This window comes from Micromesistius poutassou (assembly GCF_964030765.1).
Source record: "Micromesistius poutassou genome assembly, chromosome: 3".
Classification (NCBI taxonomy): Eukaryota; Metazoa; Chordata; class Actinopteri; order Gadiformes; family Gadidae; genus Micromesistius; species Micromesistius poutassou.
The window spans coordinates 16632840-16653707 of NC_140273.1; the positions used below are offsets into that span (position 1 = coordinate 16632840).

The 20868-nt window shown below is 45.8% G+C and overlaps 1 protein-coding gene across 1 annotated transcript; it reads right to left on the minus strand.

Moving 5' to 3' along the window:
* Positions 1-15535: 15535 nt before the first annotated feature.
* Positions 15536-20159, minus strand: LOC311341074 (homeobox protein unc-4 homolog; the record flags this gene model as incomplete). The annotated part of the gene is made up of 5 exons (XM_084465985.1): positions 15536-16087; positions 16163-16566; positions 16609-16990; positions 18975-19150; positions 19892-20159. 5 exons carry the CDS (start codon positions 20157-20159, stop codon positions 15536-15538), a joined length of 1782 nt encoding a protein of 593 aa, XP_084322111.1.
* Between the last annotated feature and the right edge of the window lie 709 nt (positions 20160-20868).

Here is a 20868-nt window from a genome sequence, read left to right on the forward strand (position 1 = left end):
GTGTGTCTCTATATGTCACTATGTGTCTCTGTGTGTGTGTGAGTGTGTGTGTGTGTGTGTGCGTGCGCTGTGTGCGTGCGCGTGTGCGCGTGTGCGCGTGCGTGTGTGTGTGTGTGTGTCTCTCCCCGGTGTGTTCAGTGTTGTCTGCTCTCTGTTGGTGCCGCCGTGTCCACACAGTCGCTGCGGAGGGCCCGCGCCGCCGCCCACACGGGGAAACAGTTTACCATCAAGAGAAGGCTGGTGGGCGGCCCTCAGCCACCACCCCGCCGTCTCCTCACACACACACACACACGCGCACACACACGCGCACAGCACACACACACACGGCACACACACACACACACACACAGAGGACGTGACACACAGACAAGGCACGGAGGAAATGAGGGAGATATGGGAATGGAGAAAAATATTTAGCATCAATATTAACAGAGATAATTATTAGTAAAACGTTGGATCATTATTATTATCGTAGTACGAGTAGTAGAAGGGTTGCCTTTATTTATGTGATATCATCTTTTTTTTTCATTATTAAAATAGTAATCATTATCATAATCCTCAAACAAATGTAATTGCAATATTTCATATTTAGTAATTAAATGATGCCATTCGTTTCACATTTTTTTGGCCTTTATTACCTTTCAGTGGAGAGCCTATGCAGGGGAGCAGGTATTATAAGGGGGGGGGATTATCTCTTTGTTATGTGCTGTGTGGGACGCGGTGTATTGATGTGAGTGATGAGATGTGGGGAACACTGGGTCAGGTGTGGTTGTTTGGTCTGCAACGAGCAGCTTCACGCTGGGAGTTTGGCAGAAGCAACACTGCACTAATTGCCTTCAAAGGCTTTCTCTCCTCTCCCAGTCAATAGGCTGGCTGTGTGTGTGTGTGTGTGTGTGTGTGTGTGTGTGTGTGTTACACCTGGTCAATAAAGCATGTGCTTAGAGCCAATTGATTCTTGTCTCCCAACTTAATGCCTTGAATGCAGTCACACTTCACCAAGGTAAACACACGTGCACACGCACATGCACACACACACACACACACACACACACACACACACACACACACACACATACACACACATAGTGGGTGAGTGAGAAAGAGTTCAACCTTGTTTTGAATTATTGAGTGGCAAATCAAACTCCTTGATGAGATGAGGACTCCCCCTCCATCTCATGCAAACGCATGCGTTCATTTATTTTAGTTCATATTTATGTCATGTATTTGGTGATATGATGAAAGGCACAAATCTTGACGTTTTATCCTTTTTGGTATTTTTGTTAATAAAAGGTAATATATGTTGATGATGATGATGATGATGATGATGATGATGAGGGTGAGGATTTTATGAAAAGGACGATGATCAGTGTTATTATTACTATTATTATCATGACTATTATGGTTATCATGATTATTATCATCATTTTACATTATCCATATCATCAATATTATTATCGTTCTCATCCCACTCTTATTATTATCATCCTTATGATAATTATTATCATTGTCATATTGTCAGATTGTCCAAATGATCATCGTTATTATCGTGAACCAGAGTGCTGTGTGTCCATCTGATGAGAGACGGCTCACCGGGTAATTATGCCATATTTAGATTGCATTAAGATGACTGGAACTAATCAAGGTGAAGGTTAACAAGGTGAATTGCTGCCAGCAACAGGATGTAGGAGGTTGTAGGATGTGTGAGACAGGTGGGAAGGAATAAGGTGTTTTTAAGCAGGCAACCGTGCGGGCACCCACACTCTGTGGTAGCGTCCAACATTAAATAATTAGCAGAGTTGGCAGCGGATGAGACAGCACAGACAGAGACGTTGTTAATTGCGGCGGATAATAGATACTCGCACATGTTCACACTCACACACACACACACACATACTAAGAACACAAGAACACACTGTAACACACACACACACACACACATGCACACATATACACATACAAACGCATGCACACACACACACACACACCACACACACACACACACACACACTACACACACACACACACACACATTCACACAAGAACACACTGTCAAGCACACACATACACATTCAAGAACAAGAGCATGATAGCACAACACATACTCACACACACACTTGCATACACACATTAGCTGTGAATTTGTCCGCCTGGTAATTCGTCACAGCAATATTTTCATCAGGCATATAACCCAGTGATACATCAATGGCATGTGTAACATCAGACTGGAGTGGTTAGAACGACGTCCATTCCCTCCGAGTCTTGTAACACAAGCACGCACACAATCACACAACAATAACAAAACTCACACAGATTCTACTGAGCGTTAAACTCCAAGTAAATGTAAATTGGACATTTATACAACAACGCGAATTGTTCTTCAATATGTCGTGGTTGTATAAAAATATACGAACGATGACTACGACAGTTACGATTCATTGACATTGTTTGTAGATTCGTCACTATAACTCGAATACAGTCTCATGGTCACATGCTGTACGTGTGTTTCCCTTCCACAGCCCTCCCGTCCCCAACAGAGGACACTCACGTAAAGCACTTGCACGGTGTGCATCAATTTCAGGAGTACATATCCTTTCTCATCAATTCTTTACGAACTAAGTTCCATGTCTATTACATTAGTGTGACCCCACTCTCCCCATCGCTTGCTCTCTCTCACTCTCTCTCTCTCGCTCTCTCTCTTTCTCTCACTCTCTTTCTCTCTCTCTCTCTCTCTCTCTCTCTCTCTCTCTCCCTTTCTCTCTCTCTGTGTGCTGGCTCCATCACCGTGTCGTCCTCCCCCTTGTCCTTACGTGCCGGCCCTCCTGCTCCCATTCCCACAGCCCCCCTCACCCAGCCCCCCCCTCACCCAGCCCCCCCTCACCCCAGCCCCCCTCACCCTGCCCCCCCTCACCCCCAGCCCCCCCCTCACCCAGCCCCGCTCGACTGGCTGCAGGAGTACAGGCGCCGGACACCCCACATCTGGAAATGATGTCTAGGCCCGGTCTGCTCTCAGGAAGTTTTCACACTTTATGACTCATTAACCCACAGACCTCCCTGGGCTCCCGGGGAAGAGAGAGAGAGAGAGAGAGAGAGAGAGAGAGAGAGAGAGAGAGAGAGAGAGAGAGAGAGCGAGAGAGAGAGAGAGAGAGAGAGAGAGAGAGAGCCCTGCCGAAGAGGAGGTGAATGACAGTGGAGGAGAGGAGTAGGAGAAGGGAGGAGGAGGAGGAGGAGGAGGAGGAGGAGGGTGAGGAGCAGTAGGAGGAAAAATAAGGGACATGGTATGGAAGGTTCATGGTCAAGGAAGATGGTGATGGGCAGGAGTTCTTAATACTACTACTTTACACTAATACTTGTACTCGTTATTAGTACTCAATTTGTTCTGAATTGTAGGGCAGACATCAAACCTTGTCTTGCCCGGGTGTGCCACTGGCGAGCCCACACTGAAACGGACTCCACTGGGAGTCTCGAAGAAAAGCAAACGGAGAGCCTGGCTAGTGGCGTAGCTACTGTCGTCTAATCACACTTATGGATTACTGATGTGAGAGCAAAGTCCATCGATCCCCGATGAAAAGGCTATGGATACTTCAAGTATATCGCCAGTCTGTCAGACTCACAGGTTTATTGGCTGACATGGTCTACGTCGAGATGTAAAATCAACCGTCATTTTCTCTCCACCTCTCGCCCCCCTCACGGTGTCCCGCCCGTTCCCAAATTGTGCAGTTGCCGAGCGAACCGGCGTCCCCTTTTAATCCAAACAAATGTCGGGCAGCTCCCGTCGCGTCGTCGTTTGCTTTGTCCCGCACAAGTAAGCGCGTACAAACTTAACCTGCTCAAGTGTTTTTCTCCCGTGAACAAATAAGTTACGACTCTGTGTTGACTTGTGTTGAGGCTTCACGGGATGAGAGACGGCGAGACGGAGAGGCACACATTCTGAAGTCTTAAATGTTAAATGTCACGGTCATTAGCACGGCGGTGGATTTGGATCGACCTGGGGATTCTTAATTGCTCCGACCCACCGGTTGCAATGGACTGGCCCGGTGGGGGATGAGTGAAATTTGTTTCACTCTTCTCAACACACTCTTACGTTCATACAATTGGGAGCGAGCACTTTCATTTCGATTCAGGAGTGAATGCTTAGGCTGCGTTCCCATCAGTTAGTAAACACCCTCTCATACACTGACCCCCACTGACCTATTGAAATGTTCTTGGATTTCGGAATCTCACCCTGCCTAAAATACAGCCGACCGTCTTTGCTCAGCATGAAGTCTGTGAGAATGCGCAGTGCTGTGTGAACACAGTATGGAAACTTGTGGGTTTTTTCATTTGCTGGCACTATTGGATGAAGCTACCTAGCCGGGATAGATCGTATGCGCTTACTTGTGTTGAAAAAACCAAGTTAAGAGCTGTGGGGGGGCTGCTAAACACTCATTTGGAATCTAATGGATGTCAATTGCTCGGCAACCGCAAAAATTCGAAAGCTGCATACACAGCGAGAGGGGGTGAGTCGAACACAAATCTCGGTTGTTTAACATCTCGACGTGGATAATGTCACAATTAACCTGGAGTCTTAGCAGCCGGCCGAATCCTTTAAAGAGACTTGGTTAAATTCAGGGGGGCTAAATAAAGGCTTGAGAGAAGACTTTAGGTCTGTGTTACATGCATTCGTGTGTGGGTGTGTGTGTGGGTGTGTGTGTGTGTGTGTGTGTGTGTGTGTGTGTGTGTGTGTGTGTGTTTGTGTGTGTGTGTGTGTGTGTGCACTGTCCAGGGTGTCTATGTCCAGCCCTCTGTGAGTAATGTGTCTGAAGCAGGAGCTTCCTAATGAAACACTTTCCTCCGAGTGATAATTACAGCAGGAGAAAGCAAGGACACCTCCAGTCAACGTGTGAACCCTAACTTAATAAAACACTAAGTTCTATGTGCTCATTGTGTGTGTGTGTGTGTGTGTGTGTGTGTGTGTGTGTGTGTGTGTGTGTGTGTGTGTGTGTGTATGGGGCATGGTCCCCTTGCCTGTGTGTATTTGTGTGTGTGTATGTGTGTGTGCGGGGGTCTTAGTTGGTATGTGCGTATTCGAGTGTGAGTGTGTGTGTGTGTGTGTGTGTGTGTGTGTGTGAGAGAGAGAGAGAGAGAGGGGGAGAGAGAGAGACAAGTAGACAGTTAGAGACCAGGTTTATTTTGTGTGTGTGTGTGTGTGTGTGTGTGTGTGTGTGTGTGTGTGTGTGTGTGTGTGTGTGTGTGTGTGTGGTGTGTGTGTGTGTGTGTGTGTGTGTTTGACTTTATATTTTCATAATCAACTCGAGAGAAAGAGAAATCAGCCTTTCTTCCGTACATGTAACTTCTTCCCGTTGTTGGTCATCTGACACTTGGAGATTGTGGTGAAGTCGTCGATTTAATGCGATTCCATGTGCATTGGCATCTAACGACGTGAATTCATTTTGAGAGAATCAAAATAGGAACTTTCATTACTTGTTTTCCCGCCTTGACGCTTTCCTTTACCTCATCAGTAGCCTCACCCTCATGGCACTGCTGACTTAGTGTCTTTACTTTCAATGCAATGTCACAGTGGGGGAAATCTCATCGAAAGCTCTGATTCAGATAAGCCGTGACAGGACCGGGGATCAGATAGGGAAGGAGAGGATAAACATTATCTATGGTATATCTTGTTAGAAATGCATTACATACATTTTTGCACAATAGACACCTGCATACTTAATGGGTTTATTCCCCCCCCCCTCCACACACACACACACACACACACACACACACACACACACACACACACACACCAAAAAGAAACAGTGTTGCCATTGAATTCAGTGAAACAAGTCAGAGAAAACAGACTTACACCAGCAGAACAATTCAATTATTCTGTGTGGCTTTAATAAATGTTTGATGTGCATTACATGAAAGGTTCCTAATTCAAATTTTACGATTTAACAGTTAGGGTTTTTCCCATTAAATCTTGACACACAAAGTCTACAATTTGCATTATTGGCATTCATTAAATAAATATGAAGAACTAACAGAATTATACCAAGAGCAGGATTGGGTGAAGATTAACGTGCATGTTTCAACTACCAGTGCATTTATAATACTATCTCTTGGCATATGCTCATTTCGAATCTCAGGGATGAAGTTTTTAATTTTGTGGTCTAACAGATTTCCTTCTTCTTGTTTTAAATAGAAACCTCCTTACACCTTAAGCAGGGGCCATTTTTTTTTCTCCAAAAAAGCTTTCCTGCATGATTTGTGTGTGCCAATCTGACTTCCTCTCCACCCTTTGTGTATTAAATTGCCGTCTCTCTTTGAATTATTTAGTCAATCATCTGAAAGCTGTCGATGCGGAGGAATTGACTTAAGAATAAGAATAGTTATAATAATGCTCACCGCTGTTACACTCTTCACTCTGGTGTCTTGTGGGTGTCGCCCGGCTACAAAGAAATTATACAACGACAATAAAGTTAATTAAGTTGACAAATATATTATGCTTTAATATCGCAAAAATAAACCCACTGACATGAGGAAGATAACAGAGCAGGAGACCTTGAAGGTGAGAGCTTATTACTTCATGCAGAACCGAACCGCCCGTCACCCACACTAGAGTCGTTAGCTTTATTGGTTAATTAAATACACCTGTGTTAAAGGACAAGGCTGCCTAATCAGGTCATCAGAAAGACCCATTTTAATTAACTACCCGTAATTTGCAAAGGAAATACGTGAAAAGCACAAACTTAGTCACCTGACCCCCAATAGGCCTAAGGTATGTAAACCAAAGAATATTTGATCATCAACCCAAAATGAGCAAATGTTTTTTTCACTGAACTGGTGTCAAAATAATCAACTTTTATAATTTTGCGATTCTAAAATGATATTAAGAAAGGTAGCAGTAATAACCTTTTACACAGAATTTATTCTGGGAAAACGTTTGTCTCAGAGGTGTGATAAGAGGGTAAACACAGGTGTTATGACTCAGAACAGCATTATGAGATGTGTTCAATTAAAGGAGTACTCTATCATTACAAATTTAATTAGTTAAAAATACCACATTTCAAATACCCATTATTATTTTGTATTGTATGTGTTTTTAACTTCATTTTTGATTGTATGCTTGATTGCTCTGAGCCTCACTTGTTAGTGACTTTGGATACAAGTCAGGTAAATCTAATATACAGCTGCTTTGAATCAGTGTTTGTGGCATCCGCCTTTCCCAGCCCATGCTAACTTAATCCATGCTATCTTGACTCACAAAAAAAACATTTGGCAGCACTGTTTCACCTGAACACGTCTGCAGTGGAAGATGAGATGTTGACAGTACAAGCTGATATTGAGCTGAAGTCCAGGGCTCATGGTCAATTTGGGGACTTGCTCACAAAGTATCCAAACATGAGGAATGTGCTAACTCCTTGACTGCATTATTTGGCTCTACTTATTTATGCCAGTCAGCCTTTCCCCACATGACAATTAGTAAGTCCAAATACCGTTCCACCATCACTGATGGTCATTTGGAAGCCTGCTTGAGACTAGCTTCCAGCTGCTACTCTCTGGGCTATGCAACCCTGGCTGACTCCATTTAGTGCAAGTCATCAGAGTATGTACTCAGTATATATAAATAAATATATGTCTAGCATTTTTTGATAGCTTGCAGGCCAAAAAAGCGTGGGCACCCCTGAGCTAGGGCAAGCATTTGCCCTAGAAAAGGCCAGTAAACAGCATTTGTAGTTTGTTTGCTATTATATTATTGTTCAAAATATCATATGTAGCACCTTTAAGCATTTTGATGAGCACTGGAATTGTAATGTGGGTTTAATTACCTAGACTTACCTTAGACTACTAACTATTCACAAGTACTCAATTGCTGTAACTAATTTGGGATAATTAATACCAAGTCAGTTCACACCTCTGTTAGGTGTGCATTTTATACTATGTTTATATCTATTTTTGTTTGTTGAATTGTTCTACATTTGTATTAATATAGTGCTATCCATTTAATGTGAACACTGACTCTTTTTCAGTGGAGTGCAATATTCAATGTCTTTTGATGTGAGTGCATAGCATTTGCACTAGCCATGGCATGTAAAACAGCATTGGCAAAATAAATTCTTTATGCATGGATGAACACTGACCTTATACTGTTTTGGTCAGTATTAATATAACATAATGCTGATGAACGTTGGTTTGAGGGGCCCCCTAGGAATGTTTGCTTAGGGCCCCAACAGACTCTCAAATCGCCACTGTGTATCGACAAAGTAGGTAGCCCACTGGCCCATCACACTACACTGTCCCCGTAATGATAGTAGTGAGACTGAAGACTCACTGGCCAATCCCACTCCTCGTAATGATGGTAGGAGGTTAAAGACACACTGGGCCATCATACTGGGTCCTCATAAGGATAGTAGGAGACTAAAGACACACTGGGCCATCATACTGGGTCCTCATAATGTTGGTAGGAGGTTAAAGACACACTGGGCCATCATACTGGGTCCTCATAATGTTGGTAGGAGGTTAAAGACACACTAGCCAATCCCACTCCTCATAATGATGGTATGCCACTAAAGACACACCCACTGTGATGCAATTGGTCCTTAAATATAGTTAAAGAGACACTGGACTAGGTCTATGGTATGACTACTATGATATGATTTAAAGACACACTAGACTGGGTCTTCATCGGCTTGGTATGAGTTAAAGACACTCATCAGACGTGGTCCTAACAGGGATGGTATGAGTTTATGACTAGGTCATCATAGGGATGGTATGAGTTTATAGGTCATCATAGGGATGGTATGAGTTTATAGGTCATCATAGGGATGGTATGAGTTTATAGGTCATCATAGGGATGGTATGAGTTTATAGGTCATCATAGGGATGGTATGAGTTTATAGGTCATCATAGGGATGGTATGAGTTTATAGGTCATCATAGGGATGGTATGAGTTTATAGGTCATCATAGGGATGGTATGAGTTTATAGGTCATCATAGGGATGGTATGAGTTTATAGGTCATCATAGGGATGGTATGAGTTTATGACACTCATCGGACTGGGTCCTCACAGGGTTGGTCTGAGTTGAAGACCCACTGGACTGGGTCCTCATAGGAATGAGTTAAATACCCAGTGGACTGGGTCCTCGTTGGTCTGAGTTAAGGGCCCACTGGACTGGGTCCTCGTTGGTCTGAGTTATTAATACACTGGACTGGGTCCTCGTTGGTCTGAGTTATTAATACACTGGACTGGGTCCTCGTTGGTCTGAGTTATTAATACACTGGACTGGGTCCTCGTTGGTCTGAGTTATTAATACACTGGACTGGGTCCTCGTTGGTCTGAGTTATTAATACACTGGACTGGGTCCTCGTTGGTCTGAGTTATTAACACACTGGACTGGGTCCTCGTTGGTCTGTGTTATTAACACACTGGACTGGGTCCTCGTTGGTGTGTGTTATTAACACACTGGACTGGGTCCTCATAAGGATGGTCTGAGTTAAGGGCCCACTGGACTGGGTTGTCATAGGGATGAGTTAAGGGCCCACTGGACTGGGCCCTCATGGAGATAGAGGAGGAGTGGCTGAACACACTTCTGTTCGTGTCTCCTGTATTCATGACGGGTCCAGTTGACTTGAGGTACCTCTTGAGGGATAAATGATGGCTTTATTAACGGCAGACAGTGGAGGCTGTCTAACCTGCACTCCACAACACTGGCTAGGCTAATTACAGCCATCAGCAGCTAATGTGATCGATGATAAGAAGGGTTCTCTTATGGATTGGTCACAAGCCATACAGTCTTGAGCAAGCCTGCGTGTATTTACAGTCAAATGCGCACATCTGTCAAACCCCAATGCTAAGATCTGATGTCAGTTTTTTTTCAACGTTTGTCCATCTTAGACTCATAGGCTTGTGCATGCATTACATTAAAGATGAGCCGAAAAAATAAATGCATATGCTCAAATTATTGATAATCAGATTTCAAAGCGACCTTGTTTATATATAACAGTTGAGATGTAATTTGGTCAAAACTGAAAAAGCAAGACAAAAGTGTAACTTAATTACTAGTTCTTTAATTAAGATTGTCGGTTCACATAAAATAAAACAATTTTATACGTCTTTATACGATTCCAGTGATATTTTCGATTAAGCCAATGCCTGTAATTAATTGTATTATTTAAGATATTCTGATAAACTTGAAAATGCTTGATTAATTGGGTTCTTAATATAAATTATGTTTTTAGAATTCATCATGTGATGGGGAAACTATTTTTGCTACTGCCATTATTTGAAATGTGTGGTTTATTGGGTTTAGCCGATGCGACAGCCATCATTATGCGTTGTATTAATGCAGGTGCTGATATTAAGTCGACCAGGAAGAAGATCACAAAGCTGAAATTTAAAAATATACCGATTTGAACACTATTTCTCCTGCACGTTTTCTCCAATATTGAATACAAAAAAGTTGGTTCTTGTTATTATTTCTTATATATATATACTGTAAGGATTGGCTCTTTCGTGAAGCAAATAGGTTCGGCTTTGCCAGCAATTTTGTTCTAGTTCCTAATTGAGCTGTGTTACGCATTTATTAAAAGGGTAGATCTAATTTCTCTCTCACACACACACACACTTTCTGTTCTTATTCTCTGATGCTGAATCAATGCGACACCTCTGGGATGGCACAGTGGAGGGGGTCGTGTGCCATGCTCGTTTTTCACACCCATTTTTTTTAAGGGGAGGGTGGAGGGTATACGTGTGAAATAATACCCGCTCATTACGGGTGCGCTGGCTGCTGGTTAATTCATCCTGCACTGTCACCAGCTTGTGTACGACCCCCGGGTAACACATAAATCACACACAGAACCAACCGCTCGACCGGCAAGCTTCATGCCCCTAACGCCACTGATTTATCAACCAAATTACTGCGAGTCCGTTCGGCCTCAACACTTTGCAAGGAAATCACCGACTAACCCCTGAGCGGAGCGATTTATTGAAAAGCTGTCCCTCTCCACTTCCCTCGCTCGCCCTGCACCCGCCTCCCGTGTCACTCCACTCATCTCTCACGGACTTAATTAAAATCTATCCCGTTGGCTCCTTGGCATTTATTACGACCACTGGGCTAATGAAACAAAGAACACGACAAAACCAAAGCTGCTTTGTGCCTATAAACATTCATTACAATGCAACATGTCTCTCTCTCTCTCTCTCTCTCTCTCTCTCTCTCTCTCTCTCTCTCTCTCTCTCTCTCTCTCTCTCTCTCTCTCTCTCCCTCTCTCTCTCTGCGAACTGTATTTCGCCTTATTGCCACAGTTAGGTGTTTAGACAGGTTAGGCCTATACTGAAAACTCGTAATGTCTTATTTTAAATTGGCAAATGTTATTTAAGAACAAATAAAGCCCTATTGTTTTAGGACTGCATTTTATGAACATGATTCTCCAAGAATCAGGCCACATCTCGAAGAATCTCTTCAGGCCCTGTGCCAACAGTATAGGCCTACAATAAGGTGACGATGTGGCCTTTATAAAACATGCAAGTCCATTATCCTTTTGTAGCCTACTCCATCACACATCCCGCAATTGCATATACAGGCCTATACGGCGGGCATAGCTCTGGAACAGTGATATATGAAAGGGCTTTCTTGTGAAGGCCATATAGCACAATGGTCCGACACTGAGCCAAGTGGGTATACACAAGGAAGCCTTTTATATACGGGTAGGCGTGTGTGTGAAGTTGAATGTATAGTGTGGACTGTGGATGAAGGGAAGGGCTCCTCTCCTGAACGGTAATGACAATCGGTGTTAATGTCTCTCCTTTAAGCAAAGAGTCCCTCGGAGGGGATGAGCGGAGGGAGAGGCACGGGCACACAGCACGGGTAGGGCGGTGGCGTCTGTAAATGAGGCTCTTGAAATTACATTGATAATTAATTTAAGCAAATTTGTTTCCATTAAATAAAAAAGAACACACATTGAAGTACTTAATTAGCTATGGTATTAATTAAAAAGGGGCTTCTAATTAGAAAAGTATAGCCTATGAAATAAAAAAAATGGTCTTAACCCCCCCCCCCCCCACACACACACACACACACACACACACACACAACCCTTTTTCTATATATATATAATTTTGTTCCCCTCTCCTTAGGGCTCCTTCGTATTTCGAGGCTGTGAGGCAGCTATTGGGCTCTCCTCTTGAGAATTGGAAATGGGGGATGGAGAGGGAGAATGTGGAAGGTGGTAAATTAGCTGGCTGATCCGCGCTCATTGCCGCATACACATTCCCCTATTACCGCGCCCGGCAGCGCTTAGTATTCCGGGCATGGCGCGCGCGTCTAGATAGCAGATTTATCAAATGTGAAAATGAATGTATGATGATCAGTTAAATTGAAAATCAGCGCCCGGGTGACAGGCCGCCATGACACCTCGGTAATTAGAAAAGAAAAATGATGGCGTCCGAATGCATAATAGAGCAAAAACAATTTGCGCCTATCGCCCACACCGTAATGATCGCAGGAGGGAAAATTGAAAATTTCTTTCGGTTTCAAAATTGATTTCATAAAGTATGATGCATGAGCGAGACGGTCCGAACAGGAGGGGCTGCCTGCTCCTAGGGAGCCGATGTGATCGATTAGTGGTTTGCGTTTGGAGCGCGGACCCTGCATCCCCCACCCCCCCCCCGCCCCCCCCCCCCCCCCCCCACCGCTCCATCCTCCTCTTTAACGGAGCAGGAGAGGGGTTGGGGGGGGGGGGGGGTTGGGGTTCGGATACCGAAGGATCCGAATAAAGAAGGCCTGTTTGGACCAGGAGTCTGGACAAACATGACCACTGCGCTTCTACAACATAAAGGTTTTTCATAACTGAGCTCTCACCTTTTGTTTTGATGCTATTCATGTTATTTTGGCAGTTGTCTCTTAAGCGGTGTTATGAGGTGTATGGGTCTGCACGCAGGTTATTTATGTGTATTAGCTCAGTCCTCTTCTCCCGTCAATATACGGAAACATATATGCTCACATCGTAGCAGAGCCTAAACAACTATATAATATGTAATATTTTCTAATTAATCACGCCCTTGAAACAAACCGATTATAATAAAAGCATTCCCCTCACATAATAATAGAAGTAGAAATTTCACACCGCGCTCGTGGAATGAACGATTTAATGTGATTGTTTCGGTCGAAGGGGACGTTTCCTAAGGCCTTATGGGAAAATAATGTCCTTATGAATTAAATAATAGGGTTATTACTTTCATTGATTTTACCTGTCTGGGAATTTAGGGTGGAGCTTCTCTCTCTCTCTCTCTCTCTCTCTCTCTCTCTCTCTCTCTCTCTCTCTCTCTCTCTCTCTCTCTCTCTCTCTCTCTCCTCTCTCTCTCTCTCTCTCTCTCTCTCTCTCGCTCTCTCTCTCTCGCTCCATCCCCCCCCCCCCCCCTCTCTCTCTCTCTCTCTCTCTCTCTCGCTCTCTCTCTCTCTCTCTCTCCCTTCCTCTCTCTCCCCCCCTCCTCCTCTCTCTGGCGGTGTGATATTCTCTCTGGCTGGCTCCCGTCTCGTCCTCTTCTCTAATTATTTTCCTATAAGCCCCCGCTTCCCACCGCGCAAATAGTAGAGTCACTGAGCGAAAATTATGTAAATATTATTAAAGGGACTCAGGCACGGAAATTCATTTTAGGCCGACGCAGAAAAGTAAAGCTCTGTCCCACGGATCCGCCTCAATTTATTTGCAAATAAAGGCGAGGTGACCGGGAGGGATCAGGGATATTTAGCTCGGCTGTCACCGCAGCTCCTCCGTGCACGGGCTCGCCAGAATTAATGGTTTTAATAATTGGGATTTCAATTTCCAGGGAATTGGTCGCGTTTACACTTCACTTTTCTTTTCTAACTGTCCATATCCACCTACTCTTTACTGAAAAAGGACAGACACTGGAAGATACACACAAACATACGCACGCACGCACACAGATACACACACACACACACACATGCAGTGGGGGGTGTTTTTTGTTCCGTTCCCGTCACTAAACGTCCATAATTCTTTCAATTCCGAAATACTACCACCTCTCTTCAACCTTAAAGGATATATTTATTTATTTTTTACAACAAAGGCTACACTTTACAAATATAACAATTTGACTTTGGTTAGTTTCGCTTTTGTTATCTGCTCATTCCCCCTTTCGTTTTTCTATTTTGTTCATTCAGTCTCTCTCTCTCTCTCTTTCTCTTTCTCTCTGTTTCTCTCTCCTTTTTTTTTGTCCGGCTATATCTTTATCTGTGCGCCTCGAGGGACACGCGGGCCTATTAGAACAAATGACGAGGGGCCCGCGCGCTTTGGTAGGGAGGCGCAGGCGGGAGGGCGGACGCGCGCCTGTCCTATTATGTGCGACACATGATCAATAGGGCGATAACGCAGCAACATCAATATAAGCGACAGAACAATGAGGGATATCATCGAATATCTATCTTAATATAGCAGACTACAAGGGCCGTCTGACAACCGAGGCAGCTCATGAAAATTCCGCCCCACGAATCTACCGCCATCTCCTCCTCCTCCTCCTGTTCAATCGCCTATGCACACTCACGCGCCCCCCTCCCTCCTCCCTCCTCCCCTCAGTCCCTCTCGCTTTCTTTCGCTCCCCCCCACCCCCTTCCCCCATACACACACACACACACACACACACACACACACACACACACACACACACGGGCACACAAACACGCAGTGCAGCTGGCGGGGCTATTATTTTCCCATTTCAATTTGACACCCCTGCCTTTCATGCTAATTCTATTATTGTAGGAAGTTTATGTGATTCCATATCACTAGAAATCGGTAATGTCTAATAACCCTTTGGGCCGAAAGTAGAAAAAAAACTGCCTCGAGCCCCAAGGCAGCCAGTGGGAAAATAATTACTTTCATATCAAAACTCAGCAGGAGGCGCAGGGTCCTATAGCCCGCGGCCGCTAACCTCATTCCAGCTCGGCCTTTCAAATGAATAAATTTGTTAAAGCAATAAATACAAACAGCCAGACGGACATAAGCCTCAGTGCTGGCTCACAATAGGGAAGAGGAGATTTATGGTGTAAAACGACTAACTCTGGCGACCATGACCCAAGATCCCGCCATACATCTTCCTCTGGTCCGTATATACAAATGGTGATTTCATTTAAACAATAACTTTATTTATCAAAATGTTTACATATAAATATCATTTTTCTCGATTTTACAATATCTGAGGATTTATGTTGTGTATGATGTTGATATGATATTTTTAGCCTCAATCTTTGTTTTTTTTTGTTGTCGGTTTGTTTTAACAAGTGGGATCACCGTCAAAAAAAACCAGTGAAGGAACCTGCTTCTAAACGTTTCGGCCTACAGCCCAAAATATGAAGATAGCCACACGGTTCAGAGCCTCTGACAAATGTCCCCCCGCGGACGTGATTGAAAAATAGGCGAGAATCCAGTCTCCTGATTCCTGATATGTGTTAGAGTAGTGTCTCAACAGAGCTTTGGGAATGTTTGACGTTTCTTTTTGTTTATGTGTGCGTCCATCATCAACCACCACAACCGTTAAAAGGTGTTAGTCCATATCCACGTCCTCGCCGTCTGTGAGCGTGGGCGGGCAGTCTGTGTTTGTCGCCACACACCCGACGGCGGGAGGCGGCGATGACGGCGAGGCGCGTGGCTCCTCTTTCGTCGTCGTCCCCGTCTCCCCGCCCTCTCCGTCCCCCTCGCTGTCCGAGTCCCCCCGCGACGAGAGACCTCCCCCCTCGCCGCCGCCGCCGCCCCTGACCCCGGGCCGGGCCGCCTGGGCCTTCGGCGCCACCACCACCACCGGCGGCGGCGGCGGCGTTTGAGCTAAGCTGTTGTCATTGTGCGTTGGCGGTGGCGAGACAGGGCCTCTACTGTTACACGTGTCGCACGCCTCCTCCACCTCCTCCTGCTTGGGGGCCCCCCCCCCTCTATCGCTGAGCGCGTCCTGGTCCTCTTCCTCCTCCTCCGACCGCGACGGAGGCCGCCCGGCCAGGGCCAGCCCCAGGGGGCCGCCACTGGGGGGGGGTGGCGGCGGCGAGGCCGTCCCGCCTTCGCCCCTCTGTCCCGGGCCGTGGGCGCGCTGCTGCTGCTGCTGCTGCTGGTGGTGGTGGTGGTGGAGGTGGTGTCGATGGTGGTGGTGGTGGTGGTGGTTCTCTGGGCAGGGCGGCGGCGCGCCCTTCAGCCCCGTCTGGGGCACCAGGAAGCCCAAGGGCTGATGGGTGATGGGGTAGAGCAGGAAGTGTCCCTTCCCCACCAGGGGCCGCTGACTGGGCAGCGAGGGGAAGTCGGCCTGGGGCTTGCGCCGCGGCGTGGCGTCCGACAGCAGGCTCTCCACGCTGAAGGGGTTGCGCTTCTGCAGGGCGGCGTCGCGCGTGGCGGCGGCGGCGGCGGCGGCGGCGGTGGCACCGTCCTGCCGCACGGCGGCGGCGGCGTGCACGCCGCAGCGCGCCGCCAGCGCCACCGCTTCCGGCAGCTCCGCCGCCGCGCTTCTTTGGTTTGGGTGACTCTGGAGCGGGCCGAAGTCAGGTCGCGTTTGGTCGCAGCTGGGTAGGGTTTGATGTCCCTGTCCTCCTCCTCCTCCTCCTCCACCTCCACCTCCTCCACCACCTCCGCCTCCACCGCCGCAGTTAGCCGAGCCCAGCTCCATGTGGATGGTGGGGGTGAGGCCGGCCTGGTGGTGGTGCTGCTGCGGGTGGTGGTGGTGCTGCTGCTGCTGCTGCTGCTCGCTGTCGGTGAACTGGGACACGCCGCTGTCGCTGTCGGAGCCGCCCGGCGTGTGCAGGCCGTCCCCCGACAGCAGCTTGTTCTGGGACTTGAGCAGCTTGCGCTCCTGCTTGCGCTTCTTCTTCTCGGCGCGCTCGCGCTCGCGCCGCGCAATCTCCTCGGGGTCCATGGGCTCGCCGCTGCACGTGGTCGGGTGGGAGTTGTGGGCCGGCCGCCCCGGACCCTTCTTGGTGTTCTCCTTCTTCCGCCATTTGGCGCGCCGGTTCTGGAACCACACCTGAGCACACACGCGCGCGCACACACACACACGCACACGCACAGGGACACACAGGGACGCACATGTTGAGAGTCATGTTTTTGAGGCGACTTTAGTGTCTGAACAATGGATTGCATTACAATTGTATATGGGTAAAAAAACACATTTGTTTATGGATATGTCATTGGATTATGCTGATTTTTTTTTTTGAGGGAGAAGCAAGCCATTTCTTTTTTACATTTTAAGTGTGATGGTAATTACCCTGCAAAGTTATTACATTTAGCGCATCAGCTGTTTTTTTAACAGATAATGGCATATCATCTTTTCACTAACCAATTCTTCCCTAAAATTCTGTGAAACGTTGACCTCTAAGAAGAAGTCAAGTAGCTCCTTTCCTCTCTTTCAACCTTTTCCTCTACCTTTTAATTGGAGCTCTTCACATTTGAAGCTAACAGCTAATACACCACAAGCAAGGTCTAAAAATATGCACAGATGTGACGGTTTTAATTGGCAATTGAGTCTGTGTAATAGGTAATTCTCTCAATTACTTTTAATTCCACCATGGTGAAATCGGGCATAAACTCTCAATCTATTTTTCCTCAGTCAACCCCTTTGCTCAAAGCCTAAACACTTAACACGGTGAATTTCGACTCCCCCCCCCCCCCCCCCCCCCCCATGTGCACCGAGCGCGGGAGCCTCCCCCGCCCGAGCGTCCTCACGAGCCCGCCTTTGGGCTCGCACCAGGCCGCGTGTTCCTCGCTGATAACGGGGGGAGTTTAGCATGCAAAAGTAGGATCCGTAAACCTTGCATAATAACGACGAGACACCCAAAATCACGTTCGACAATAGTGTTTCTTATGAATTGTTAATGTCGGGTATATCTTGCCTTCACAAACCAAACGATAAAAGAATCGCTAAGGAGCTTGAGGAAACAATGATCTGAGGTTTAGGAGCAGAAATCCCTAAATAAAATACAGCGAGTGGAGATCTATTGCCCGCCCCCCCGTCCTTAAACAAAACTCGTAGATATGCCTACGAGTTTTATTTAAAAAAAAACATTTTTAAATTATAACGTAAAAAATTAAGCATGCATATTCAGCTCGATATATTTTCCTCATAGCAGCCAAAAAAAAAGATTTCCTTTCAAAGAAAAGGTAGAAAAGGAAATGGAGAAAAACGTTGGAACATATATAGTAATAATAATTACAGCCAATTAATAACAATAATTATTATGACGACAATATATTTTTTAATACGATTATAAATTGCCTAACCGTTAACGTATTGATTTTATAGTATGCCTGTTAAATTAATATTATTATTTATTATTATAATTATTATTATAATAAAAGTGATTATTATTATTATTACTATAATGAACAAATACATAAATATATGATAAGATGCATAGCCAGTTAGAACGCACTGCCATGATGGGAATTTGAATTAATATTGTTATTATTAGCATAAATTACAAAATGTATAATATTAGTAGTATCAGGTTTACTAGAATTGTTTTATTGTAACATGACATTGATATTTATAGAGCTATTGATATTGTTTATATTTTATGTATATTTATCATCCTATATATCTATATAGCCTACGTCTAATAATACTACTAATAACAATAATAATATCAACAACAACAACAACAATAATAATATCATCCTCGTCACGTGATATTTTTCTATCCATAGAGCCTTAGTTTGCCTCACAAACCCCCTTGTTTTATTAACCCATAAATCAATAGGTTGTCAGCATGCATAATTCAAGACCCTTATTGTTGCCTTGATAATTAACAAAAAACGAAATCGGTGTCGGGCAGACCTTTAACAAAACACCTTGTGTTATGATCCTTTGTGTGGGAAGAGAATAAAATGTTGCTTGACATGATTTCAGATGTGTTAACCACCGGCTTGTCTAATGGCGAAAAACGCATTGCACTGACACAGTATTCATTAAGCAGGTCGTTCGTTGATTAAAGGTGTGTTGCTGTGTTTACCTGAACCCGGGACTCTACGAGGTCAAGTCTGAGGGCCAGCGCCTCTCGCATGAACACGTCCGGGTAGTGACTCTCGTTAAAAGCTTTCTCCAGTTCTTCCAGCTGCCAGCCGGTAAAATTCGTCCTCGTTCGTCTTCGTTTACAGCCCGGGCTATCCTTATCCGGGTCTCCAGAATCTACAAGGACGGGATTTAGATAGTGTTAAGAGGTTTGCTAATCTAACGCTAGGCTCTATTTATGTGTGCATGGTGTATGTAGGCCCACATATATAGGCCTAAGTATGTATGGATGTGTGTGTGTGTGTGTGTGTGTGTGTGTGTGTGTGTGTGTGTGTGTGTGTGTGTGTGTGTGTGTGTGTGTGTGTGTGTGTGCGCGCGCGCGCGCATGCGTGTGCGTGTGTGTGTGTGTGTGTGTGTGTGTGTGTGTGTGTGTGTGTGTGTGTCTGTTTGTGTGTGTTCAAACGCATGGGTACGTGCGTGAGAAAAAAAGTGAGCTATATGATATGTTTTATTCTACAACAATATCTTATATTAATATCTGTGGCGGGAATGGCTGATAAATGTGAGCATTGTTGCTCTTATAGCATCGACCAATCTGGACTATTTGGTGTAGCTTGATCATTTATTCCCGATTAGAATCAATAACATTATGTTATAGCTCGACCCGATGTACCCAATGTTTTTTTTAACACAATGCATACGCCTCCCTGTTCTTGTTATGTGCTTGTTTTGTAAACCTGCAACTTACGTTCCAGCAGCTTAAGTTGAGTAGAAACAAACCATGCCATGTTTTGCAAGGAGCTGACTCTGTCAGGCACGTCAGTATCGATGGCAGTAGTACAACGTCGCGTTTTTAGAATGGACCCAACAACAAAAAAAACGCAAAACCTGCATGTGATGCATTCAATGAAAGCTCACCTGAGAGTTTGTACTGCTGCCCTTCCCCGTTGAGTCCACAGCCCGAGGAAAGGAGCGTGTTGGAAGTGACCGAGGCCGAGCAAGACCCGTTAAGTAATCCATCTATAGAGAACGGGACGCTGCCGGCGGACTGCAGCTGGTGACTGCTAGCGAGCTCGTAGACGTGGTGGTGGTGATGGTGATGGCCAAGGGGATAAGGGAAGCCGACCAACCCGCCCAAGGAGCCCCCGAACTGGGCATGAGGATGCTCGAGCACTCGACTGTCCATGCTCGCCCGAGCTGTGGCGGGGACCGACGTGTAGATGCAGAGGGAGGAGGAGTGTGGCTAAACATGCAGTCCAAAAAGTACACCAAAAAAAGAGGACAGGAAGAGGTGAGAAGAAGCGATGGGGTGGGAAAAAAAAAAGATGGAGTGGGAAGGAATCCCCACACAACGTACTCCGCTCGGGTTGTTGTCGTCGTGGGTTACAGCGAGGCGCTGAGCGAAAGACTACGAGGTTTATACTTCCAGCGGAGATGTCAGCCCCGCTCTTTGCCTCCGCGCGAGGCAGCTCATTAGGACCACTCGATCCGCTCGCGGGACCAATAAGAAGCGTTAATCGCCCCGTGACGTCAGAGGCGCGGTCATCGGAGAGACAGCGCTCGCGCGTGCGCGCGTGCGTGCGCGCGTGTGTGTGTGTGTGTGTGTGTGTGTGTGTGTGTGTGTGTGTGTGTGTGTGTGTGTGTGTGTGTGTGTGTGTGTGTGTGGAAGCGCATGTGTGTGTGTGTGTGTGTGTGTGTGTGTGTGTGTGTGTGTGTGTGTGTGTGTGTGTGTGTGTGTGTGTGTGTGTGTGTGTGTTTTTTTGTTTTTTTTTGTTTTAGATCGATGGCTAATTACACCTGGCGTCGCTCTCTGATTCCGCCCTGTCAAAACAACGACGGTGAGGCCCGCCGCGTGGCGGGGAGATAAGTGACTGATGTGCATTTACACTCCATAA